The 27483-nt window shown below is 40.8% G+C and overlaps 1 protein-coding gene across 1 annotated transcript in view; it reads left to right on the top strand.

The window, feature by feature from the left end:
- The window catches only part of dnah2 (dynein, axonemal, heavy chain 2), a 70854-nt gene that overhangs the window by 22493 nt on the left and 20878 nt on the right, over positions 1-27483 (top strand). Inside the window, 49 exon segments of the mRNA XM_029455337.1 lie at positions 21-108; positions 369-574; positions 899-1028; positions 1579-1761; positions 1980-2194; positions 2505-2651; positions 2978-3134; positions 3512-3621; positions 3984-4113; positions 4321-4509; positions 5389-5533; positions 5716-5908; positions 6139-6339; positions 6705-6861; positions 7350-7524; positions 7940-8103; positions 8369-8530; positions 8882-8985; positions 9307-9463; positions 10068-10150; positions 10799-10979; positions 11514-11652; positions 12019-12236; positions 12629-12718; positions 12831-12956; positions 13245-13355; positions 13558-13746; positions 14114-14217; positions 14646-14835; positions 15532-15712; positions 15847-15974; positions 17402-17554; positions 17895-18020; positions 18475-18693; positions 19256-19373; positions 19750-19886; positions 20622-20759; positions 20904-21062; positions 21144-21296; positions 21552-21643; positions 21775-21970; positions 22922-23146; positions 23382-23486; positions 24257-24445; positions 25387-25472; positions 25637-25767; positions 25946-26095; positions 26608-26775; positions 27040-27200. Coding sequence (XP_029311197.1) covers positions 21-108; positions 369-574; positions 899-1028; positions 1579-1761; positions 1980-2194; positions 2505-2651; positions 2978-3134; positions 3512-3621; positions 3984-4113; positions 4321-4509; positions 5389-5533; positions 5716-5908; positions 6139-6339; positions 6705-6861; positions 7350-7524; positions 7940-8103; positions 8369-8530; positions 8882-8985; positions 9307-9463; positions 10068-10150; positions 10799-10979; positions 11514-11652; positions 12019-12236; positions 12629-12718; positions 12831-12956; positions 13245-13355; positions 13558-13746; positions 14114-14217; positions 14646-14835; positions 15532-15712; positions 15847-15974; positions 17402-17554; positions 17895-18020; positions 18475-18693; positions 19256-19373; positions 19750-19886; positions 20622-20759; positions 20904-21062; positions 21144-21296; positions 21552-21643; positions 21775-21970; positions 22922-23146; positions 23382-23486; positions 24257-24445; positions 25387-25472; positions 25637-25767; positions 25946-26095; positions 26608-26775; positions 27040-27200 — 7459 coding nt within the window.

Genomic DNA, 27483 nt, shown 5'->3' with positions numbered 1-27483 from the left:
CCTCTCTGCTTATACGTCAGGTACTCTACAAAAGGCTGGGTCCTGGACCAAACCAGCATTTTTGTAGTGATTGATGTTTTCATTCAGAGGTTCAGAGAGCTGCTTGAGGTGAATTTTCCCTCACTCACACGTGCAAACATTAACACATGTACGGAAACACATCTGCACACTACAACTTGATAAATAAATGCTTTGAAATGTTGAAAAGAACAATACTGAAGAGATGACACAGCATTGTCGAGCAGAAGTTTACAAATGACTTGGATGCCGCTTTCATTTTCAAATCGTACAGTCATTTCACAAAATGTATTTTTGTATGTATGTATTGTTTGCTATTTGAGATATTATTTTCTCTTGCTTTCTCTCAGGTATGTGACTGCCAGTATCAGTTTGCCCGTTGGGAGGATGGTCAGCAGAGGGCCCTGCCATGCTTCAGCGGCTGCCAGGGACCAGAGTTCACCCGCTCCCTCCTGGAGATAGAGGGCAACTTCCACCATGGCCTGAAGAACCTGCACGCTCTAGACAAGGGCGTCCTTGATGTTCAGAGCACCACATGGTCCACTGAATTCAACAAGTAGGTCTATTGCTTTTTTAAACATTCAAACTAAGACTGTGTATAATAGTATGAAAGTATAGGCGGCAAACGTAAGCAAAATGTCTGGGCGCAGAGACAAATGGGCATGACCATTGGTGCAATTTTTATGACCAGGGGCGATGATGGTGCAAGCTGGAAGAGAGGCTGAATACTTTATTTGTAGGAGGAATACAGAATCAGTATGTATCATCTGATCATCGTGTGTGTGTGTGTGTGTGTGTGTGTGTGTGTGTGTGTGTGTGTGTGTGTGTGTGTGTGTGTGTGTGTGTGTGTGTGTGTGTGTGTGTGTGTGTGTACACTCAGCTTCCGCGCATTGGTAAAGAATATGGAAATGCAGATGCAGAACCTGATCAGTTCACTGTTTAAGACGGTGAACACAGCGGAGGAAGGAGTTCGGCTTCTGGACATTTTTAGACCGATGTCTACTCGTGAGGTGTGTATCTCACAAACACACACACACACATTCACTCAATTTGCTTTTACACCACTAAACATGCATTATTGAATTTAACACTATATCTCCCCTGTTATTTTTGAAACCTTTACAGTTCATATAGCATTATAGGGTGATTGTTGGATGCCTGCGGTCTCTTCGGTTTGCTATGACTAACCCACACTAAAGTAAATGATAGAAAACTGCCTCTTCTATCACTTTAATGCACTGAGAGCAAAAAGACTTGGTGTTGGTTCATCTTTGTTATGTTTTATTTAGAGCTCAGAAACCACAGATTTCTCTTAGCTCTTAGTTTAAGTTGCATTCAGTAACTAAATGACTAAATGGATGATTCGAATTGAATCAACCTTTTATCGTCACACACATACGCACACAGCACAGCACACACAGTGATATTTAGACTGTATTTAACCCATACTATTGGCAGCAGTGTGGGGGTCAGTCTCTCACCGGTCTTCTTTTCTTTCCCTACTCTATTCTTGTACAATTCATTTACTCATTCATTTCCATCCAATCTTCTCCATCCCAGGCCATTAAGCGTACCACAGAAGAGAAGATGGAGGAAGTTTACAACATCTTTCACAAGGAGCTCAAAATGGTCAACAAGGAGCTGAACCAGAGGACAAGGTCTTCTCCTCACCATATGCCCTGTGTGGCAGGCAAGGCCCACTGGGTGAGGGGCCTCAAACATCGCTTAGTGAGGCCTATGGAGGTGAGTCCATTAGACTACTCAGTGATCTATTCGTTTTACTCCTGGTACTCACCAGTTACTTCACTCTATTACATAAGCAGTGTGCAAAGATTCAGCTTTGGTTGCATTTGAGCCGTATGTTGACTGTAAACAGATGGTTTTCATGGTCTGAACTGAATCCTCCGTCTGCAGCTCCTTCCTTGACTTCTTTCTCATTTGTCTCCTTTTCTTCCCCTCAGGTGCTTCAGAAGGCCCACTTCATGCATGATTCATACAGCCACAAGCAGGTGCTTTTCAACAATGGCCAGATGGTTCAGGTCTTGGATGAGATGGTGAGGAAGGACTTCAGCGGGTGGAGCCAGAACCTGGATGGACAGTACCTCAAGAGACTGGAGCAGCCGCTCATGCTGCGCTGCAAGGACAAGAACGCCAAGCTTGACATCAACTTTGACAAGTGTGTGACACGAACACAATTTACACACAAGAGACACAAGACATTCCCATTAAAGTATACGTTCACAGACTCACCTTAGTACTGTTTGCTGTGTACTTGTGACACACACAAACCCACACCAATACTTAGTGTGTCAGCTTTACATCCATGCCCAAACAGGAGGTATAAATACACTCTCCGTTAGTAATGCTCTTACACATTATATTCATGTTGAAACTAAACTATTCTACACAAATTCATACATGACACATACATGTGCTCATTATTTACTTTGTGTGGGTTTTTTGTTGTTGTGTGTTTTCTTGTCCAGCAACCTGTTGAACCTTTTCTCTGAGATCCACTACTGGGATCGACTAAAGTGTGAGATCCCCCAGTGTGTGTCTGACATTTCCCAGGACAAGGAGGAGTTCCGAGGACTGAGGGAGCGAGCACTGCTGCTGATCGGGGACTATAACAGGTCTGACACACACACACACACACACAGAACAAACATGCATGCAACACTGAGCAAATGAGTTCTGAGATTAGGGGCCTGATGTATGGTTATATGCAAATTCCATTTATTTTTTGGAAGATTCTGTGCCTACCACGTATACGGATGTGTTTGTTTAAGTCTATCAAACATTTTTTTCACCAAGTTTTAGAATTTTTGGTTCATAGCTGGTAATATGAGACTTAACAGGGTATTTAAAATGAAAACACACACACTGCCAAACTCTCAACAGTGGTCCAGTAGTACTGACTGTGTGCGTGTGCGTGTGCGTGTGCGTGTGTGTGTGTCAGGGTCATAGGAATGCTTTCTCCTGACGAGATGGGTCTGTTCCGTGAGCGGATTAATTACATGGATAAGAAGATTCAGCCGGGGCTGACCAAACTCATGTGGTTCTCTAAAGGAGCTGCTAACGTCTTCATCCGTGACTGTCTCCAGCATGTTAACAAGGTTGTTACACAGAGTTCACGCCTTACTGATTCGGGCATGTATACAGTTACTGTATTAACACTTTTTTACTGACTGTTTTGAGATTCATAATGATGGCAGTGTCGGCCTGAGGGTTAGAAAAGTGGGTGAATTGGTGAATTTGGATTAAAGTGCAGATTCAATGTTGGCTGGGAAATGTTTTTTTTTGGCAAAAGTTCAGTTTCTTGTTGTGAATATGGACACAGCTTTGACAGATTAGCTCATCAGACCAGAGAACAGGACAGAAGTAACTCAACCTCAACAGGTGTGGAGCCGATTCTTAGTTCAGTAAGAAACCTTATTGGATCGTAGTCACTGAAGAACTCATCTCATCTTCTCTCCTCTTCGTTACGCTCTAGGTCCAGGTGATAGTTGATGGATACAAAGTGTCCAATCTGTCCATCTCCAACCTCTGTCGCCAAATCAGTGAAACATTGCTGGTTAGACTGGATGGAAAGACTATCTACAGGTAACCATTACTTCTTCATTGCATGGGATGCCTAATCCAGTAAATACACAAATTAAAGAGTATAAATTGTGCAGATATTATTTTTCTTGTTTTAATATCTCGGTGGAGACATGTGGCTTTTGCCTATGTTGTCTTTCCTTTAGTTCAGAAGCCGAGCTAATTCTCTAGAGAACCCACAGATATTTAAAGAGGCCAGTGCTTCCATATTGCTGACGGCTCATTGAGGTAGCATCTCCACGTCTTGACATTGTCTGAAGTGATGCAGATGGGTTGCATCTTAAGTCTACCTTTGTTCCAAGTGATACACATTGTTTTCCTTTGTTGGTTGAATCTTAGTTGTTTTGTCCTGTTGCAATTCTAAGAAACCTGGACTTTGAGGATGACCAGAAGACTCACCAGCAAAGCCATCTCCAAATACTGCGCTCAGCACATCAGGATATTGTTAATATTATGACTCGCATCCACAACACCTTCTCTAACGATGGACCTGAGGTCTGTGCTCTGTTTTTCATTCGGTATTGATTGAGTGATGTTCCTGCACTTTTAGAAAATTGTGCAAAATCTTTCAAATGTATAAGATTTTTATTTTCTGCTTACTTTAGGTGATTAACTTTTTGCATTTTTTATTTGATAACAGGTGTACAGTCCACATGTGCACTGCTATGTCATGTGTGAACATTGTTTTACATGGTGTTTAAGGTCCAGGAGCACTGGGTGTCCTACACAGAGAAGGTGGACCACATGGTAGAGGAAGCTCTTAGGAGCAACATCAAGCACTCCATGAAGAAGCTTTCCAGGGCCATCAATGGAGACAGCAAGACATCACCCAATCCCTTGTTCAAAGTCCTGGTAGCACTGCGCCTGGCAACTCCCCAATCCACACCAAAGGTACCCTCAACCTCTCTTAATCAAAGGAGATCATGAGTAGAAAATATGGCCATATATGTTGGGATATGTCTCTTTAGAAGGCAAAATGGTGTCCCATGATCTGACGTGTGCTCACTGATGTAGGAAACTTAGAAGAGAACTAGTCTTATTGTGCTGCTAGTTTAAGGTAAAGGTCACATTTAATTATAGAGCACTTTAAAAACAATCATGGTTTGTGTCAAAGTGCTTTACAACAAAACATAATTAAGCAAAAAGATCATCACAAGACATAAGTACTTAAATACACGCATACATACACAGTGCACACATATATACAGGCATTCATACATATCAATGTAAAATGAAAATCATGTCAAGAATCATTACAGGGGTTGGCAAGAGAGTAAAAGTTTGTCTTCAGACACATTTTAGATGATTCAATAGATTGGGCCATTCTTATATTTTCAACAGTCTCGGGGCTGCCACTGAGAAGGCTCTGTCTCAGTTTTCGACAACATCGTGTGATGGTTTGCAGGCCTTGATCTGTCTGAAGTGCCTACAGGTTCTGTATGAGGACAGAAGTTCTGTAATATAGCTTGAGGCGTTAATACCAAAAGATAGGGAGTTACAGTAGACAGGACAGCCATACCGTTTACCGTATGATAGCATGGAAGTGTAGCTATATGTCCAAACGGCTTAGAACACAAACATACAGTATGCACACATGCAGCAATCAATGATTAGGTCAAATTACAACCTGCGACTGTGACAATAAACTCAACGCAGGTGCACATGCCGCACTCATATTCTGAAGCAATCTTGTCTGGCAAATTGATGTCTTGGGTAAAAGTGTGTGTGTGTGTGTTGTATGTTGTGTGTGTGTCTGTGTGTGTCTGACAGGTCGAGTTCTCCCCGACGCTCAGAAGGCTTGCTCAGATAGTGAACATTATGCCTCAGCTCATCAACACCATCTCAGAATTTAAACGACTGCCTGAAGTTCTGTCCTGCAAACGACCCCAGGGGAATCCTATATACATCACCATAGGTTAGAACATTTCTTATATTTTCTTTTATTTATTTTTCTTTCATTTCACATAGCCAGTTTTTCCTCAGAGAATCAACATTTTCCAAGAAAGAGTGCTGAGCTGACCGATTACTGAGCGGTTGTGTCTGTCTGTGATTGTGCTCTTGTCCCCGTCGTCACCCCGGTCCTCTTCGATCCTTCAGAGCAAGACGAAGAGATAAAGAAGATGCAGGCTGCAGTTGCCACAGGGATGACAGCCAATGCCAGCCACCTGCAGGCCTATCTGAAGACCTGGGACAAATACAGGGATATCTGGGAGAACAACCAGGACTCCTTTATACAAAGCTACCACACAGAAAACCTACGAGTCACTACTATTGATGCAGATATACACAGGCAGGCATCATTCTTCAATTGACTTGTTTAGGAAGTTTCTATCAACCGTTTGATACATTTTGCTGCAAAAGCATTGGAGTACATTCTAGTTGTGTTTGTCTTTATCGGTTTTCCCAAGTGAACGTTTGTCTCATTTGTTCATAAGACATGTTTTAAATGTTGTTAGTAATGAAGCGTACATCTGCCGTAATCTCCCTCTTCTGTCTTACTGTGTCGTTGTTCACTCCCAGGTACACAGAAAAGGCCTCCAGTGTTCAAGAGGAAGAGACTGTGTTGAACATCCGGTTTGTCATGCTGGATTGTTCACCACTCAAGTCCTCCTTGGCGAAGCTCTGCAGTGAGTGGCAAACCAAGTTCACTCAGCTGCTCAGCCACATGGCTAGCACCCGCCTCAAAGGACTTCATGCCTCCCTGCAAGACAATGCCAACAGGTGAGGAGTCAAGTCACCTTTTTTGGGTTTGCCAGTTCGTGGCATCTTAATAATATATACAGTAAGATAAATTAAAAATAAAAGCAAGTACTGGAAAAAACATAATTATAGTACAGAAGAAAAAATACAATACAAATATTAAGGAAGAAAGTTAAAAATTAAATTTACAAAATTCAATAGAAATATGAAAAGAATGCTATAAAAACATGTACAATCTGAAAAATAAAATGTTTTTAGAAGTAGCAGTTTTGTGCTGAAATGTGCAAAATTGTCTTTCAAATAATTATACAAAACATTTGAATGATGTAATGCTAAAGGTGGTGTGACTCTTTGTTGTGTTTGTTTGCGTGTGTGTGTGTGTTCAGGCTGAGACGACCTCCCCAGACGCTGTCAGAGCTTGGTGAGAGCCTGAAGCTCTTGGAGACTCTCCAGGGCAATTTGGACAAGACTGAGGCTCAGATTCCTCTCATCCACGAACAGTTTGCTATCCTGGACAAATATGAAGTCCCCGTGGAACAGACTGTAAGCAGCTCATTAATAAACAAGCATACAGTGAACACGATACAGGAATAATATACTCAAACACACATACTGTGACTGTGTACGTGTGTATGTGTATAAGCAGTATATAACTATCTGACAGTGTGTTTTCCCCTGATGCATTCAGTTAGTAAAAGAATGCTTACTTTACTTATGTTGCCATTTAATTATAGGGTACCCTAGTTTGCTACAAGTTACAATAATTGTGCAGGTATGTGGAGACAGAAACTGTTGATATCCTCGCTTGATATAGAGAGACAGGAAACGGTAGAGTTCATCAACGTAAATGTATCTCATGTAATCAAGTCTAACATGTTGATCGTTCACCCTCCCTGAAATAAAACAACTAAATTGTTGTACACGTGCAAACACTAAATATAGACATTGTCAAAACTCTGACTTCTCTGCTAGTTATGCGTTCTGTACATCTACGAATAAGCAAACGCATCCTTTCTTTGGTTTACCCACAGGTGCAGGATATGCGCGAGGTGCTGAACGGGGAGTGGGTGTGGTTTCAGCAGGAGTTGATTGACAGTGATGTCTTGCTGCAGAAGCACAGGGAGAAGTTTAAGAACAGCCTCATCCTCTCTTCTGAGGAGTTCAAGAAGAAGATCCAGAACACTTTGCTGGAGCTTAACAGCACAGGTCACACACACTCTCTCTTACTCCATCTTTTACACATTGTCTCACGGTGTTTCATCCCTAATGTAGAATCTCTATAAAGCAACTTTGCAATAGATATTACCAAGAAGTACCTTATAACCTTATGTAAGGTTCTCAAGGCCTATACAAACCTGAGTGTGTTGGGAGAAATAGTTTTGTCTTTTATATTTGTTTCGCATTTTCTTTGTACTGTCTGTATGACAGAGCTGTCAGTTGGCCAGACATGGTTTCAATGGTTATTTATGTTATGTGTTAAGTCCTGCTGACAGCTAAGATTCAGTAGGCATTCCCTTTTTGTTTTTGTGCTTTTGTTTGTGGACATGTGAATGTGTATGTTTGTCTATTTGCTTTTTCACGTGTTTTGTATCTCCTTTCATTTTTACGTGGGTATATCCAGGTCCATTTGACAGTTCTCTGAGCACTGAGTTGGCTCTAAACCAAGTAGCAGAGCATCGCAGCCAACTGGAGGCTCTGAAACAGGAAGAGAGCGCCATCCTTGACGGGCTGAGCTCCTTCAAAATAGAACAGCGCCCCTCAAAGACGATCCGGACGCTGGAGAAGGTCTGACACAGCACTAGGCTCATAGTCCTGACATACCGTTGTCTGACCATAAGCTTATACAGACACTAACATAATACAGCAGTTCATCCATAGAAGGCCACTGTGGGGAATGTGGTTGTGATAAACTGGCTCAACATATGGGAAAGCTGTTTTTAACACATTGTTTTTGTACAAGTATTTGATAGTATATGGTATTAGGTCATTGGCAGGACATGCAGAGACGGGTTGACATTCAACAAATGTGTTCATGTGTTTGTTTGTACAGGACATGGACCACCTGCAGCAGGTCTGGGAGATCACACAGGAGTGGAATGCCAACTGGAACATCTGGAAGGTCGGTCAGTTTGCGACGCTGCGGACGGAGAGCATGGAGAGCACCGCACAGGGCATGTTCAAAAAACTCCACAAACTCCAGAGAGACCTAAAGGTCAGTTCGGCCTCCCAGAGTTTCTTAACAACAGCTGCAGACTTGAGCATCTTGTCGTGTCGAGTCATACATGTAAATGCATCAGTGCTGTACAAAGCTGGACGCTGTTCCTGGCCTCAGTCGAAAGAACACAGAATAACACTCTGTATTGAATGACGGTTAGCAGACTCTTATGGTGACGTCATTAGAAGTATTTTTAGCTTTATAGAAACAGACTCTGCCTGAAATTCATTTTATAATGACAGCTTAAACATTTCCTGGCCTCTCCTCAGGATGCACAACATTTGGTGCTCATGTCACAAAATGCGCAGCTGCTCCCAAAATAACCACATGATCTGTGTCTGCTTGCAGGATAAGGAGTGGGACATAGTAGATTTCTCTAAGAACAAGATTGACCAGTTCAAGAAGATCATCCCTCTCATTGCTGATCTGAGGAACCCCGCCATGAGGGACAGGTATTGACTTCACTTAATTCTTGGTGGAAAGGTGTAGCATGGAAAAACATTACATTTTGGAGTGGATCCAAATCAAGGGGCGGATACACACATTATTTCTCATTTATGGAACTCTCCTTGGTGGAGGTCTGCACTCTATAAGTGCCTTTCTAGTTCTCAATATTCTTCTTGTTCATTACCTTCACCGACTACAATAACAGCCAGTGTGCTGAACACAGGATGTCATTTGCTGTGATTGAAAAGGAAGACAACAGACCCCCCCCCCCCCCCCCTCCCTGAGACTTAAGACAAACCATGTTTTCAATGCCATTTTTCTTTCAGGCACTGGAAGCAGATCTGGGACGAGCTGCAGTGCTCCTTTGACCAAACCAGCGCTGAGTTCAGTCTGGAGAAGATCATATCTCTGGGCCTTGACAAATATTCTGAGAAGATCTGTGAGATCTCTGGAGCCGCCAGCAAGGAACTCTCCATAGAACAGGTCCAGTCACTTCCTCTAGTCTATACTGATGCTCAGTGGGAAGCGTTGCACCTTCTCCTGCCTCCATTCATTCTAACCAGGCTCTCACCCCTGGCTCCTTTCCACCCTGCCTTCAGGCCTGCTGTTCTTGGGTAGTGCTGTCAGCTCAAATGACTGCCTCTCAACCTTTGTCAACATCAATCTTGTCCCTAGCTCCTCTCCACTTCCTCACCATGCATCACTTACAGAGGCTACATCAGTGCAGTTTAACAGATCGATGCACATAGAAGCACAGGGGTGTGCACTCTCAAAGGTGTGCACTCTCAAATTAGATGAGCTTTCTCAGTAAAGTAATCAACCTGTCGGATTCTTATTTTGAAATACTCCTTAACATTTCAGAAAAATGCTTCCTCTTTAGTGGTGTTCAGCCATTCCTATTACTTTAGTTATTACTGATAAAATGATCCTTTTACTTTATAGACATGTTTGTAAATACAGTATATTACCACATTAGTCCTTTTACATGTGTGTAAATGTGTACAAAGAATGCTTATAAATTACAAGACGAGTCATACAGTGAGAAAATGCTGTCTGTTAACATTATTCTTTGTGTCTGATAATTAAGGCTCTGGAGGACATTACCAAGACATGGAAGGACACCCTCCTGGACATAACACCTCACAAAGATGGAGGCCACTATCGGCTGAGGTGAGGAAACAAGCCTTGAAGGGTTCAAGAAGTTATTCCTGTAATTCAGGCTAAAACTCATTCCAACTGTTAGAGATAGATTTGTGTCTCCATCACGTCTTATTTACATGCATCATTAGATCCCACAGCTCAATACAACTCAATATTGCCATCCAGTGATGTAGCTATTTAGCTTTGATAAATGTAATGCCTCTAAAGCATGGCTATAGCATATGTGACACTAATGCAAGAATAATCCGTTTGTTAAAAGCCTTGTTGGAGGAGTCAGAAAAAGCGAGAGAGTTTGTTTGTCGTCAGAGACAAGTGAGCAGCGTTAAGCGAGTGACAGCCTGGCTGGTGGAGGCAGCAACACAGGCCATCTGCTGCATATAGAAATGAATCTATGCAGACCTCAGACCCAGTCCAATTAGCAGCCCAAGCTATTTCCACTGATACAACAGGGGGGGGACTACAGTCAGTAAACAGTGGAGAGAGGCACAGTGAGATTGTAATGCAAAAGTAGATGAAGGTAAAGTGTGAAAGGTACAGAAAAGTATACCTATCAAATCTGTATAACTGAATTATTTTGAGTGAAGAAGAGAAAACACGAAACTGAAATGTCAGAACAATATATATATATATATATATATATATATATATATCTTCCAGGGGCACAGAGGAGGTATTCCAGGTCCTGGATGACAACATGGTCATTCTGTCCACCATGAAGGCTTCTCGGTTTGTCAAAGCCTTCGAGGGGGAGGTGGACAGCTGGGAAAGGCGACTGTCACAGGTGCTGGAAGTCATGGAGATGATTCTTACCGTGCAACGTCACTGGATTTATCTGGAGGTTCGGGAAACACTCACATACTGTACTGTGTTATATGGATCGTTATTATACATGGCTTTCACAGCTTGATGGTTGCCACTTCATTCACGTGTTCGTAGCTGAAGCTAATTTCAAACACATCTCCCGCATTGATAGTTCAGGTAATCATTAAAGTCACATGTTACAGTTTAAAATCAGTGCATGTAATTATAAAAGAAAAACAAGAACAACCATCCAGGACAACATTCAAACAAATTAAACAAACAAAACATAGAACATGGACATAATTTATGCACGTATAGTGCAAGTACAGGTGAGCCGTTCCACTGTATGTGTCGACATCTGCATGGATTTAAATAGGAGCATATCTTATACATCACGACGTGCCTTTAATAGTTGGTTGAGTCCGACTGAATAATCTCTATCAAAGCTCTCTGCTTGAGGTTTTCTCACCACTATCATCAATCTCATTAAAATCTCATATACAATTAACCTCTTTCCACTGCCATATCTTTCTCTGTCACTCTCCATTGTTCCTTTCTTTCATCCCTCCAGAACATTTTCCAAGGAAAGGACATCAGGGAGCAGCTTCCCAGTGAGTGCAAAGAGTTTGAAGACGTTAGTTCTACTTGGAAGACCATCATGGCCCGACTCCACAAGGATAACAACGCCTTGCAGGGAACACATCACTCCGGTATGACAAAATACTTTGTGTTTCTTGAAAGAACATGCCGTTATTAAACACATGGAGTCACACCATCTGGTGTCGTAGAAAAAAATAATAATATATATATATATTATATATTATATAAGTCTTAAACTTGTGTTGTGTTGTTAAATGTTGAGATTTAAAGTGCACTTGTTGATGGATCTTCAGCTGTTTTCAAATGTGTCTCATTAATAATCCACTTCCTTCACCTGAGATGTAATGTTTTATTTAAATTTGGAGTGAAGACAATATTTTTCATAACACATGATTAAAGAATAATCTGTAATATGAATAAAACAATATTCCGAATCTAGTAAAGTCTTCAAACAGCTTGTCTTCTCTGTCTTTCAGGCTTGCCTGAGAAGCTGTCAGAGATGAGTGCCAAGCTGGAGGAGATCCAGAAGGCCCTGGACATGTACCTGGAGACCAAGAGGCAGATCTTCCCGAGATTTTACTTCCTGTCCAATGATGATGTGTTGGAGATCCTGGGGCAGTCGCAGAACCCAGAAGCTGTGCAGCCGCACCTGAAGAAGTGTTTCGATAACATCAAGAGCCTGCGCATTGAAAAGGCACGGATCACAAACATAATCTTAAAATCAATCGCATACACAACATATTCACTCATATACTCCTACGACATATATTAAAGCTATTATGCCGGCTATATTTGTTTTGTTGATGGAAATTATTTAGTTGTCGAGCATATTTGAAATGCTTTAATAGTGTCAACGTGCTCTTACTGTAAGCTAAATATGACCTTTGTATGTAAAACCACCTGAAAGCTTCCGCGATTAAGTTACATTTTGCAACATTTATTGCCCCGTTTTAGTAAATCAGATCTCCAGGATCAAGTGGTCTCAAACTTTGAGCCAGAAAACACTTTTCTTATATTATATATTATACAGAATCACACCAGTGCATACAGAGAGCTGCCACTGCTTATGTGTGTTTTCTTCTGTAGATCAGTAAACAAGCTGCCACCGGAATGTTTTCTGCTGATGGGGAGTTCATCACGTTCATCCAGACAGTGCATCTGGACAGACCTGTGGAGGTACAACAGGGATGATTCATATCGTGATGACGGTGATAAGGCTGTTATGTTAATACATGTGAAGTCAGGATATAATAGTTATGGTGGAAAATGTTGTTTTGTGTGTATGTAGATTTGGCTGTGTGATGTTGAGAAGACCATGCGTAAAACACTCAAGGATTGTCTGGACAGCTGCCTTATAGCTCTGAAGAAGATGACGAAACAGAGAGACAAATGGGTCGGAGATTGGCCAGGACAGGTACATTTGTCTTTGTCTTTCCCCTCTTTTAACTGCCCGTCGTGGTTTTACACTCTGACTGACACTGATGCAGTGACATTCTCTTGACTTACTGTTAATAGTGGTCATAAAGGATAAGATGAATTTTAAAGCAATGCAAATTGATTTACCAATTTGAAAATCAATGTCTAATAGCTATTCTTTTTGCTCAATTTACAAATACCAATTCCCGCTGAACTCAAAATATCCCAATCCATGTCATTGGGTAAAATGAGCAAAGTTAAGTGTGTATTCTTCTTATCATTTTAGATGCTGATCACCGCTAGTCAGATCCAGTGGACCAAGGATGTCACTAAATCTCTCATTACATGCAAGGAGAGAGCTGATAAATCCTCCCTTCAGTCCATGAAGAAGAAACAGGTTTACTTTTTGTTACATAACTAAATCTAAATATTTTAGAGTAACCCTCAATGTGATGATCTTTCCATACAGCAAGCTGGAAGCTCTGTACCCAGTATGATGATTCCAAGTAAAATGTGTTTTTCAGTGCCAGAGATATGCAACATAATGATTTAAATATTTAAAAAGCTCCTGGTAAACTCTGCATTACACTATATTTTAGGTCTTCATGCTTCAACGCTATTCAGAGATCATCCGTGGCAACCTGTCCAAAGTCCTACGTCTGAAGATTGTAGCGTTGGTCACAGTGGAGGTTCATGCTCGGGATGTCATTGATAAACTGGCCAAGGCTGGCTGCAAGGACGTCAACGCCTTTGAGTGGCTCTGTCAGCTGCGACTGTACTGGGATAAGGTAAGCTCTGAGAGATGCACGTGAGACCAACAGACAGGTGTCAGCATGGGGAAAAAAAGAAGAGCACATCACAACTTAATATCTATGATTTCAGCATGAAATGTACTCCAAGTTAAAAGCTGAACGCAAAACTTTGGTTTTACGATTCAGTAGTTTGTGGCAGTTAAAGGAACACTTTCAAATAATTCTGTAATACATTAAACCTCTCACTGTTTTTTTATTTATTTCTCACTCTCCACCTCTCAGTTTGCTGAACTGTCTAATGGCAGCAAAAGATCCATTTAGCTCAAATCAGATGAGTTGGAAGGAGATAAAGAAAATGTCCACTGAACTCGTTTACTTCCTGCTTTGTTTGCTCTCCCAATAGGATTCGGAGGAATGCATAATCCGACAGACCAACACGCGTTTCAAGTACGGCTACGAGTACCTGGGCAACTCCGGACGGCTCGTCATCACTCCACTTACTGACAGGTAATCAATCATTCAGTCAGTCAATTAGTGCACCAACCAACACATCAATCAACCTGTCACATTTCACTTAATTCATTAGTAATTCATCAAAGTATTTTTTGATGCTGCTGTTGTCTGAGAAAAAAAAAACACCTTGAATTTTTTCGGGGGGGCGCGGGGTTCATCCAACACTGGATGTATTCCATGTATTAGTTCATATTGGAGACCGTCTCACATACTTATTTTTAAGGCACAGCCTGAAAAGCTAAATGTATTTCCATTTTGGACCTTGTTGTTACGTCCACTTCTTTTCTTTGAAAGTTTCAATATGTTTATTTAATTATTTTTAATATTGTTTTAATACCAAAGAAATCTGATCATATTTGCTCATATATGAATATTTCTTTCTACAATGATTCTCTGTAGAGTAAATGTTTGACTGTGTCCAGGTGTTACATGACACTGACCACAGCACTCCATCTCCATCGGGGGGGCTCTCCTAAAGGCCCAGCTGGTACTGGGAAAACAGAGACAGTCAAGGACTTGGGCAAAGCTCTCGGCATGTATGTTATTGTAGTCAACTGCTCTGAAGGACTAGACTACAAATCCATGGGACGCATGTACTCTGGCCTGGCACAGGTAGGAAAAAGCGAATAGATAAGGAATGATGATGGTTATGGCGACGAAGATGACCGTAGTTAAAATTCTAATGATGATGATGAAGTCAACCTAAATAAAAAGAGGTAAATACATGAGTGTTTGTATGTTAGGGTTGGCATTTATACTAACTAGTTATTGAAACACTATTCTCCTGCTAGTCAAGCTCACAACCACTTAAGTTAAACTCAAGCTGAGTTAGTCAGTAGTAGGTTGCTCTCTCTCTCTCTCTTCTTAAGCAAAAGAAGCTAAACCACAGTGTAAAATCATAGCAAGTATTAGCATCAAAATATACCTAAAGTAAAAATACTTATTATGCTGAATGATACATATATATATATATATATATATATATATATATATATATATATATATATATATATATATAACACCACCGAATTATAATAAGCGATACATTTACCTGTAATGATCACTAATGTTGCTACTTTATAAAATGCAGTGCTGGTTAGCTTAATCCATAATAAAAGTAAACAAATGCATTAAAACAAATGTGTAGTATGTGAGTAAGTGCACTTAGTTACATTGCACCACTGCTGACCATGTTTACATTGTAATGATGGTCCACAGGTCTGTGTGATCAAATGTGTTTTCTCATTGGTGCAGATTTTCTTCTCACCGTGTGATTTGTGTGCATGTCATCGTGTCCGCTCTGAACAGACAGGAGCATGGGGGTGCTTCGATGAGTTCAACCGAATCAACATCGAGGTGCTGTCGGTCGTGGCCCAGCAGATCCTCTCCATCCTGTCCACCCTCTCGGCTGGACAATCCAAGTTCCATTTTGAGGGACAGCACATACGTCTGGTCTGGTCATGCGGTATCTTTATCACCATGAATCCCGGTAGGTCAACTTTAAATACATACACGGCATCTTTCCGCGCATTATGTTGCGAAACGGTTTGAGATATCTTCAGAGGATGATATGATACTTGAATGGCTCTTTCAGTGATTATAATTCTAATCTTTTCTCTCTAGGTTACGCTGGTCGTTCTGAGCTTCCAGACAACCTCAAGTCCATGTTCAGACCCATCTCCATGGTGGTGCCTGACTCGACTCTAATCGCTGAGATCATACTGTTTGGAGAAGGCTTCAACAACTGCAAGGTACTTCCCCTCAAGGACATTTTAGTTTGCTAGGAAAAGAATAGTCAAATGAAAGAGATGAAAGTCAACAGTGCAAGTAAGGTAAGTCTTAGTGTTTGGGTAAAAATCGAAGTGCATTCTTATACAGTAAATATGTTCTACTACAGGTCATACAGAATTATTATATTTGTGATTTTATGTAAGAAATAGACATTTGGACATTTTAATTTTTAATTTTTAAATTTTTTTTATTATTATATATTATTGTGTAAAAGGAAAATACTACTGTATACCGCATTACTAGTTGTAAAAAACCGTTTCAACATTATATATTTATTTTACTTGTGTATGTATAGAGGCGATGAAGACTAAAGTGATAAAAACAAATAAAGAAAGAAAATGAACTAAATTGTTAATTATTGTTAATCTCTGTGTACAAATATCCTTGTCATGATCAGGTTTTTTCCCGATATAGGCCTGATTATGGTTTTGAGAAATCTGGACATACATCATATCCAGAATATGATCAAAATTCGAGCATAAGACACTAGTGCCCGTGCACAGTAAACACACTCAGTGTATCCAGGACTAGTCTGCTGGTTGTAGGCCAGTGATTAAAGAGTTGCAATTTATTCAGGAACATGGAGATATTGCATTACTCTATGTAACTATAAAGAAACCTCACATCTCTCTCACTGCTCAGTAACAAGGCCAAGTGGACGTATCTGTTTAATGAATTCTGTCTGGCTGCTATTTTTACCCTGCACACAGCTCTGAATACACACTGATTTCTAAAGTATATCTTGTTGAATTATCACAGCCTGAATGAAACATTCCCGCTTCTTTTATGTGAAGAGCACGGGCAATCAGCAGAGGAGATTGTGCATTTCTGACCCATCACTGATATTGCATCTCTATCACAGTAGAAGAACTCAGACGATTCTTGTTATTACACTGTACGTGCCATGTAAAGTAATCTTGTTGTAAAACGTGAGCAAGTGGAGCCTCAGCTGAACGTAGATCAGTAAAGATCAAAAACATATTTTGCTCCTTGGAGACTTTAGAAACAATCCAACACTGCTGCACACACACACACACACACACACACACACACACACACACACACACACACCTTGATGGTTTCCTTGCCATGATCTCTTAGCTGGCTGTACGGTTGAACAAATGTATGATTTGGGACGTGTCTTGGATGACCTGCTGAGGTCGTGAATGGGAAGTGATGGATTTATGTTTAGTGATGTGCTTTAATGGCACACTGCCATGCTTAAGTCTCCCTGGCTCATCTCTGGTTTAAACTGCAAATTGAAATCCCATTTAAGGTGACCTTCACTCGTCTCCCTCTGTTCTCCATTGTTTGTTTCATCCTTTTCTGTCTCTGTCTTCATGTCACTCATGTCACTCTACCTCTGTTTCTGTCCTTTTCCACACAGCTCCTGGCTAAGAAGGTGTTCACCCTGTACTCCCTGGCAGTGCAGCAGCTGTCTAAACAGGACCACTATGATTTTGGCCTGCGTGCTCTCACCTCCTTACTTCGCTATGCTGGAAAGAAGCGGCGCTATTGCTCCAACGTTCCTGATGAAGAAGTACGTCTCTCTCTCTCGCTCTCAGTCCCAAAACAAACCCGTCTGATAATCAACTGTCTACAGTTAGGATAGAGCATTTCAGTCAGGTGTCCACATGGTTTTGCTCGCTATAGTCATTCCTTCTGTTCATTCTGGTCATTAACAAATCCCTTACTAATGCATTTCCAGTGTAAGTGATGGGGACAGCCAAACTGTGCTGTCATCGCTCTTTTGGCATCCTCTGTAACTACAATGTCAAATCAAACCAGTACCTATAAATTCAACTACACTAACTACTTTCCTTCCCTTTCAAAAGGAAATGTAATTGTGAGAGACTCTGCGTTTGTATCTCTGTCCTCAGATCCTGCTGATGGCTATGAAGGACATGAACATTGCTAAGCTGGCCTCTACTGACGTGCCACTGTTCAATGGGATCACCCAGGACTTGTTTCCTGCTGTGGAAGCACCCAGTATAGACTATGGCAAGGTAAGTCAGCAGTCAGGAATTGTAGCATCAATTCACATTTATAATACTGACAATGTAATGCTCAGCAGTTAGTTAGACAACATTAAGTTGCATCTGCTGTCTAACTTTGTCTCTTTTCTATATGGCTGTCTCCTTATCTGAGGGGGGGTTGTGGTTGCATACATGTGTGTCTGAATGTGTTTGTAAAGATTTCTGATAAATAAATGTACAGAGGATTTTAATTTGACAGATATAAATCGTCACATTCAAAAGCGCACACAAATGCAGGCGGAATAATTAATGATTTTTTTATTTCGGCTGAGCTGTCTGTCCAAACTGTGAAAAGCATTTTTTGAGATTACCGTCATTTGGAGGGTGAAAAAGATCTAGATCCACGATATCTCATAATCTATCTGTATTGTTACAATTTCACTCAGTATCACCATCACTGCCTTTTTCTGTCATTGCGTTGCAGTTGAAGGAGGCTATAGAGGTGGAGCTTCGTCAGAGCGGTTTGCAGGTGACTCCTTTCGCCGTGACCAAAGTCATCCAACTTTATGAGACCAAAAACTCTCGACACTCCTCCATGCTGGTGGGCAAGACGGGCAGCGCTAAGAGTGTTACCTGGAGGACTCTGCAGAAGGCCCTCACTTCCCTGCACCACAAGGGAGTGGCTGGCTTTGAGCTGGTCCAGGTGGGTGAAGACGGAATATAATACACTGTCATTTAAACTAAAAGAGACACTAGTTCACAGAATCACAGTCATGTTTCCTTCTTTCTACTCTCTCTGTCCTTACGTATTACTCTTCATCTTGCTTTCTTCCTTCTCATTTTTGCAACTATTTTTACCTCTTACTTTCTATTTTCCCTCAGAGCTCTTTGCATATCTATTTGTGGTGCCTCACATCTCCCTGGTTCTCATGATCCGTCTCTCTGTTCCTCTCTATTACCTGTCCCCACTGAGACACTGTACTCATTTTTGTTTCACCTACATGTTCATGCAAACACTTGCACTCACACAGAGACACACGCACACACACGTGGACATGACGGTGACGAATCACTTATAGATGTGTTATGTGTATACTAAGTAGTATTTAAAAAGTGATTGTTCAAACGTAACTACAATGAATATAAACGTTTGTGAAGTCTTTACCCTAATCAGATCAGGAGCTAAAACAAAATACAGTTGGCAAAAGGATGCACATTTTCTATGAAACGCTGCTGTTCACACTTTGGTCCCTGTGGTACAACAGGATTACCCTCTGAACCCCAAGGCGATGAGTCTGGGAGAGCTGTACGGAGAAAATAACCTCTCCACCAATGAGTGGTCTGACGGAGTGCTGTCTTCCCTCATGAGATCAGCCTGCGCAGGTGCCGACAGTAAAAACACACATTGCTGTTCATGCTTCATGTAGTATAAGTGAACACACTCAACTCTTTATATTATCTCATAGCGTATTCATCAATGCAGTAGTCAACTCCAACTTGCCTTTAGAGTAGTAACACTAAACAGTGAGAAAGATCATCTTTGGCGTCTTAATGTGAAACAATTTCACTTATCATGATGGCAATTGACCCTTAAGCCTTTTTTTTTTTTTCCATCATTGTAACCTTCTTTTATAACCTTTTTAAATTCTGACTAAACAAACAAGAAGTCCAGATAGAAAGGCGGGACTGTGAATCACTTTCTATGAACAATGCCACCATATTTATACGTCACACTGTGCATCTCCTCTCCATTCTTCAGATGAGAAAGCAGATGAGAAGTGGATCGTGTTTGACGGGCCTGTCGACACACTGTGGATCGAGAGTATGAACTCTGTTATGGATGACAACAAGGTGCTCACGCTCATCAATGGAGAGAGAATCTCCATGCCTGAGCAGGTGCGAACACAGCTAGAGACCAGATTGTGGGCCTTTTTCACAGCAGGCTTTTCAACAAAGGAAAAGCACAGGTGTCGATAATAACAATAACAATGGCTCCCTTCTACTGAAGTGCGGCAGTAAGTAAGCCGTGACAGTGTGACAGTGATCAAGCATGCTCAATACCAGGATCATGAAACTGAAGCAGCTGAACATTAAATCAGCCTTTGTAAAGGTTACATTTCAAAATCACTTACAAAAACCTGTTTAATGTAGAAACTTGTGCACATTGAGTTACGTGCAGTGGATTTCTGGTCGGTGCATAAATACAGTAGAAATAATTTAAACAAACAACCGGGAACTTCCACCAGTTTCTAAATGGAAAGTAGTGAATATGCAACTACAAACTCTCTAAAGGAAACACATTTCTTTCATTAATTAACTTTAGCTGTTTCTTTGAAATGTATCTCAGCATTAGAAACATTGAGATGTATGTTTTACAATAGCAGTAGTATGGTGTAATAAATCACAATAAGACTACATCTCCTGTACAAATATATTTAAGTTGTTGTATGTAAATGTGTGTTTGTTCTGGAGGCACATACAACATGCACACTGTAGAAACAAAGTTCCCCTTTTGTTACAATAAATCTATATATATGTAGTTTATGGCCCCTAATAAAATAAACATAACAAAATGAATCACCATATATTACTGTATACTGTAAAAACTATTCCTAAAAGCTTTTGTTATAGGTGTCTCTGTTGTTTGAAGTGGAGAACCTGGCGATGGCTTCTCCAGCTACAGTATCTCGCTGTGGGATGGTCTACAACGATTACACTGACCTGGGATGGAAACCTTTTGTTCAGTCGTGGCTGGACAAGCGACCCAAGGTTCAATGCGTTCACTCATAATAACTTTTATAAACATTTATTAGAGTGACATAAGAAAACCTTCATGAATGACACCCATTGTATTCCCTTATTTTCTGTTTGATTGCTATCTGCTGAACTTTCCATTGCTCAATGTCTCCACAGGCTGAAGTGAACCATTTAAAGCATGTGTTTGAGAAATACATAGAGAGCACGCTGAACTTTAAGAAGAGGAACTGTAAGGAGCTGATTCCCATCACTGAGCTTAATGGAGTAATCTCTCTCTGCCGCCTCTATGACTCCCTGGCCACATCCAGCAATGGGGTAAGACAAATAGAGTCTTACATTATCTCTTAAGCATCCCCAGTGTGAACAAGAAGAATGTAATTGTTTTCCTTTCCCCAGGTGAATACTTCGGACACAGAAAACTTGGGGAGGATGGTGGAGCTTTGGTTCATCTTCAGCCTTATCTGGTCCATCAGTGCTTCTGTTGACGAGGACGGACGCAAGAGGATGGACAACTTCCTACGGGAGATGGAGGGCACCTTCCCGATCAAGGTCCTCTATAGAGCATAATGATAATACAATAATTACATACAAAGTCAAACTCTCTGCACTTTATATTCAGCAAAACAATTACAGCTATCAGGTATTAAGTACTTGAGAGGAAAGTGAAAGTCTTTTCTTAAGGCGTGATACTAATAAGAGGTAATACTGTACTGACCAAATAAATAAATAAACATCCAAAACAAAAAGCACAACTAATAATAATAATAATAACATTCTCTAAAGCTTTAATGTAAACTCTTTCAGGACACGGTTTATGAATACTATGTGGACACCAAGAACAAAACCTGGGCTTCTTTTGAAGATAAGCTGACAAAGGGCTGGCGTTACAATGCCAAGTAAGTAACCAGGTGGTCTTATGTATCCCACATGAGCTGTATCTGTGTGTCTGCCCATCCAGTTCCTTTTACATTTATAAATACTCGATGGTATAACCTAGCACTAACATCTGTATCCCTCCCTCCTGCAGTGCTCCGTTCTATAAGATTATGGTTCCTACAGTGGACACAGTTCGATACAACTTCCTGGCTAAGGCTCTGGTGATGGGTCGGTACCCGGTGCTGCTCACTGGGCCGGTGGGCACCGGTAAAACTTCAGTGGCCCAGAGCATCCTGCAGGGCTTGGATAATAAGTGGACAGCTCTCACTGTCAACATGTCTTCACAGGTTGGTGCCTGTGCATGGTCTGTGTGTGTCTGCGTATGCATTGTTCTTCTATTCTTTTAAATAAACAGTTTGCCTTTAGAATCTAAAACATTGTCTGATTACAGTTTGTGATTTACACATAGGTTTAGTAATAGCGTTAGCATCAGCCTTAAGTTTAGGTAGAGTAAAAGCATTTAGTCATGAAGGTTTAGGGAATAATATTTAATAATAGTCCATAAAAGAAATGTTGTGTATGTTGTAACAGCGACGGTTTAGAAGTGGTTTAAGTTTTTGATCTTTTATTTAGCCCTCTTTATTTACGTGTCTGTCCACTGTCCATGAAGCTTAAGGTTATAATTGGAATAGTTGGAATAGTTCTGGTTTGTCCTTCTGTGCCAGACATTCCTCTCCCTTGGCTTTGTTTTCCTCAAGAGAAAGATGGGATATAACCCCGATATGGTTTTATATTTTGAATATCCTTTATGTTTACTAGGCCGCAGCAAACATGCTGTCATAGAGTATAATCTATAGATGCAATAAATGCATATTAGCACATCTCATCTGTCAGCTAAATATAACCTGAGCAAGCCGCCCTCACAGCATGAGTCACATAGAGGAGTTAGAGTACAGGTGTTTAGTGTGCTTGTGCTTTTTTCCAACCATCTTTTCTTCACACTCTGCTTCCTCTAGTTTACCTGCTCATCCACTGCAGTCTCTGAGTGGCTGACTGTTCCCTATCTTTCTATCTGTCTATGTTATGCACTAACCATTTGTTCACTTATGTTATCTAATGTTGTAATGTCCTGTAATGCTGTGTCATTTGTTTGATAACTTAAAAGCACCTACTCAAATACATAGTCATACACACATGTTTCACAATTAACTGTATGATATATGACATAGTTTATCATAACATTAGGTACACAATGAAACATACCATTTCATCTTTTCTGTATCTTTGTCTCTCTCCAGACCACCTCTAATAACATCCAGGCCATTGTGGAAAGCCGCATAGAGAAGAGAACCAAAGGCGTGTTTGTGCCAGCAGGTGGCAAGCGCTTGCTGTGGTTCCTGGATGACCTCAACATGCCAGCCCATGACCTCTTTGGCTCTCAGCCACCGCTGGAACTGCTACACCTCTGGATCGACTATGGCTTCTGGTACGACCGCCAGAAACAGACCCTAAAGTTTGTCAAGGTGAGAAATGGCATTTTTGATGGTGGCAGGAGTGAAGTCTGTTTTTAGATGAGCACGAGATAAATACATTATAATGTATCTGCCTTCTCAGTCCCTCCTCCATAATTACCTCTTAATTACCATTCTTTCTCAGTGTGTGGGACAAGAGCTTCACATGCGTGATGTGTTTGTTTCATAGGTATGTGTTTCTGAGGTCATTCAAATCTGCTGTTTTCTGTTGTGTGTGCTTTATTAGGACATGTTCTTGTTGGCATCCATGGGGCCCCCTGGTGGAGGGAGGACTCACATCTCTGGCCGCTTGCAGAGTCGATTCAACCTCATCAATATGACCTTCCCTCATGTAAGACCTACTGACTTTCACTGACCTCTCCTGACCTTTAGCGATTATCTTTTCTTTTCAACAATGCATTTCAGCCGGGTTGATCCTGATATTCCACCTACATTTTATCATCTTTCATCATCATTTGTCGACCACTTTTTCTTCTCATCATACAGGAAATACCCTGAATATGATTATAGCCATAATGATAATCAAACCACTGCAAAATTGCACACTCTCATATCCAACACTCAGGAGATTATGATTGTCTGAAAGTGTGCCTGCAAATGTCGCCCGTCCTTGCTAATGTCATCTTCCTCCTCTTCTCTTTGTATTCTCATTTTTGTTTGTTTGTCTTGATTTGTTCGATTTGGCATTTTTGTACTTTCATTGCTCTCTCCCTCTTCAGCTCACCTCTTGTCTCTTTTCAGTCTTTTTCAATTTTCTTTCATCTCTGTTGTTGTGCTCCTTTGAACTTTTCCCGGCCCGTCTGTTTGTCATTCCACTTGTACTGTTTCTCGACTCCTCTCTTCACCCAGCTTTTTGTATTGCCACAAGAGAACAAAATACATTTGCTTTTGCAATTGACTTGAGCCATAATACATTCAGGAAGTAAACACTTGAGTTCTCTTGACTCGTCGACAACATGAAATGAAATTATTCCACCCCTTATAAAACTCCTGTTCTGCTCTTCTTCCATTACCACTTTGAAATCCATGTCTGTTATTGACATTGCTGTATCATTTAAAAGATGCACCAAACTTGAACAGACCTTTATTTTCTGCACGCAGGAGTCCCAGATCAGGCGGATCTACAGTACCATGATCAACCAAAAGCTAGAAGGGTTTAAAGAGGAGGTGAAGCCCATTGGAGAAATTCTGACTCAGGCCACCTTAGAACTGTATTATGCTGTTACAGCTCGTTTTCTTCCAACTCCAGCCAAGATCCACTACCTCTTCAACCTCAGGGATATCTCCAAGGTACACAATAATACATAAAGATGGGTGAGATCGATATAAGTATACCCACATGCACACACATACATGTAGTAGCTCAAATGTGTTCTTTAGAAAATACAACTGGAGCCTGTTTCACAAAGGGAGTTCAACTTAGGAAAGCACTCAATACTGAGCCTCACATTGGTCATTTGGGTAACCAGTATCACTGGCTCTGGTAACTTATTTTCTTGAAATTTACTGAGGGAAAAGTCTGATCTAAATGTTTCTCTCTTCTGTGTTTATGACTTGCCAGGATAATCTTGTAAAATTCTTAATTGTTTTTCAATCTGTGAAAACTGCTGAAGAGCACCACTACCCCGTACATATATTGTGTGTTGGCAAGTTATGCAACATTACTGTCTTGTGGCAAGAAATGTATTTTAATCGTAGCTAATCTGCCGCTTTTAGTGCCATTTTGAACATGGGGGTAGTGGTGCATTTAAGCCTCTTGTGGCCGTAATGAGTACTACAACAACAAACAAAACACAAAGTGAAAACAATTTAGATCAGACTTAGTAATACAACATATAATCAACAAATACTATATAATGTAGTATTAAAGGTTACGATACACTTCCACAAGTTACCCCGCAGTATGTATAGTAAAAATCAGTTGCTTCTTTACCAGCTGCAACATTAAAGAGATGAGCACATTAATGCTATAATAATTCAATTCAATAATTAAAATGATTATAAAACAATAATATAATACATTATTCTGAAAGGTGCTTTAAGTATATTTAGATGCAAATACCTTTGTCCTTTTACTTAAGTACAATTTTGAATGCAGAACCTTTACTTGTAACAGAGTATTTCTACTCTATGGTATAAATACTTTGACTAAAGTAAAAGATCTGATACTTCTTCCACCACTGCGTAGGTCACAAAGGTTCTTTATGTCTTCCCCCCCCCCCCCATTCTAGGTGTTTCAAGGCCTGCTAAGAGCTCATCCAGATTTCCATGATACCAAACACAGCATCACTAGACTGTGGATCCATGAGTGCTTTAGGTAACCAAGCACATTTATTTGACTTTCTCACAACATTATTGCATATTTACTATAGGATATATCCAGTTGGGAATGTTTCTACTTTATTTTACATTGGCCAAAACATACAGGTGTTTTTGTATGTTTATATTGGATAATGTTTGTTGTCTATGTTTTGATTCCAGGGTTGTCTCAGACCGGCTGGTAGATCATTGTGACTCGGAAGCCTTTGTTGCTTTGCTGGGGGAGAAACTGGGCTCACTCTTTGACCTCCCGTTCCACAGCATCTGCCCCAACAAACAACCGCCAATATTTGGTACATTTATTACAATGCACAGCAATATCAATATCACACCAATGAGTGTAAAAATACTCTAACAGCTGAGATATGGATCGGTAATGGACTGTGGTTGCATTATGAAAGCTATTAGACTAAAGAGTGTGTGTGTGTGTGTGTGTGTGTGTGTGTGTGTGTGTGTGTGTGTGTGTGTCAGGTGATTTCCTGGGTGAGTCTCATGTGTATGAGGACCTACTGGACATGAAGGGCCTCAAGACGTTCATGGAGACCCAGCTGGAGGACTACAACCTGACACCTGGCGTAGTGCCCATGAGCCTGGTGCTCTTCCGAGACGCCATTGAACACAGTGAGAACACCACACTCACGTCAACACATCCTCTTATACACATTTAAATGGGCACAAAGTGCAGAAAGATTCCCCTGATGCATCAAGCCATCTCATTCTGTCCAGTCAATCCAGTGCATTACCACAATCAATTTGTGAAAAGCACAGCATGAAGGCGCAGCTAAAAGCTACCCTGTAGTTGAGAGAGAAGGCCTCTCAGCACCAGGCTCTGACACGGCTGTCAATCAGCCACTTGACCACACGCCACTGCAAATCAATTGCACTACATTGGAAACAACATGAATAAACACTAGTTGTACGTATCGTTGGTTTGTCCTTGTGTGCAGGGATTTTTTTCAACATACTGAAGCTCCATGAAGCGATATGTAAATATTAGAACAGGTTGCACACTATTAAATGGAGGTGGAAATGAAAATGTGTATGTCTAGATTTTGTCCCACAGTTATAAGAATGCTGTAAATAAAGGATTTCAGAATAAATGTATGATCTGGGTAATATTTGTGTTTCCACAGTAACCCGTGTTGTACGTGTGATCAGTCAGCTCAGAGGCAACATGCTGCTCGTTGGCGTTGGAGGCTCTGGTAGACAGAGCCTGTCAAAAATGGCCGCCTCCATCTGTGAATACCATGTATTCCAGGTGGAAGTCACAAAGCAGTACCGGAGACAGGATTTTAGAGAAGGTGAGATCAAACACAATTCTATTACATTTACAGATGTTTGAGAACGGGTAAGTATGTACCTGTTGTCTGGAATGACAACTCAAACCAAAGATCAAAATGAAACCGGATTAGAACAAACATGGACCATATGTTCTTTAATATTTAGTGTAAAGCACGACACATTTTAGCTCCTGATTCACCTGAATTGCACAATTATCCCTCTCATCCCATCTTTAGTCAATTACATTATATATAGGGGATTTCTCTGTCTTTTTGTTGTTGTAGACATCAAGAAGCTATACCGGTTGGCTGGTGTGGACAACAAGCCCACAGTCTTCCTGTTCAACGACACACAGATCGTAGACGAATCCTTCCTGGAGGATATCAATAACATCCTGAGCTCTGGCGAAGTGCCTAACCTCTACAAGCAGGACGAGTTTGTTGAGGTCTGTGTTGCCTTCAAATCCTATTAGCCTCCTGTCTGTCCATCTAACTATATGTTCTGTTTCTATTTGCATATTGCATTAACATTTTATTCATGGTTTAAATGAACTAAACTAAATGTTCAAACCGAAGGCAGTGAAGTGATCCAGGCTGACGTTATATATTATATTTTATTTGTATAGAGGTTTGGTATAAAATACTTTTATCTGGCATATCATTTAAGCACCGAATATGAATTATGTGTGAAGTTAAGATGCATTTGATCTATACTTACGAAACATCCAA

This window comes from Cottoperca gobio, chromosome 18, assembly GCF_900634415.1.
Source record: "Cottoperca gobio chromosome 18, fCotGob3.1, whole genome shotgun sequence".
Classification (NCBI taxonomy): domain Eukaryota; kingdom Metazoa; phylum Chordata; class Actinopteri; order Perciformes; family Bovichtidae; genus Cottoperca; species Cottoperca gobio.
Note: the sequence above shows the minus strand (reverse complement) of the source record. Positions and strands in the feature narration are given on the sequence as shown.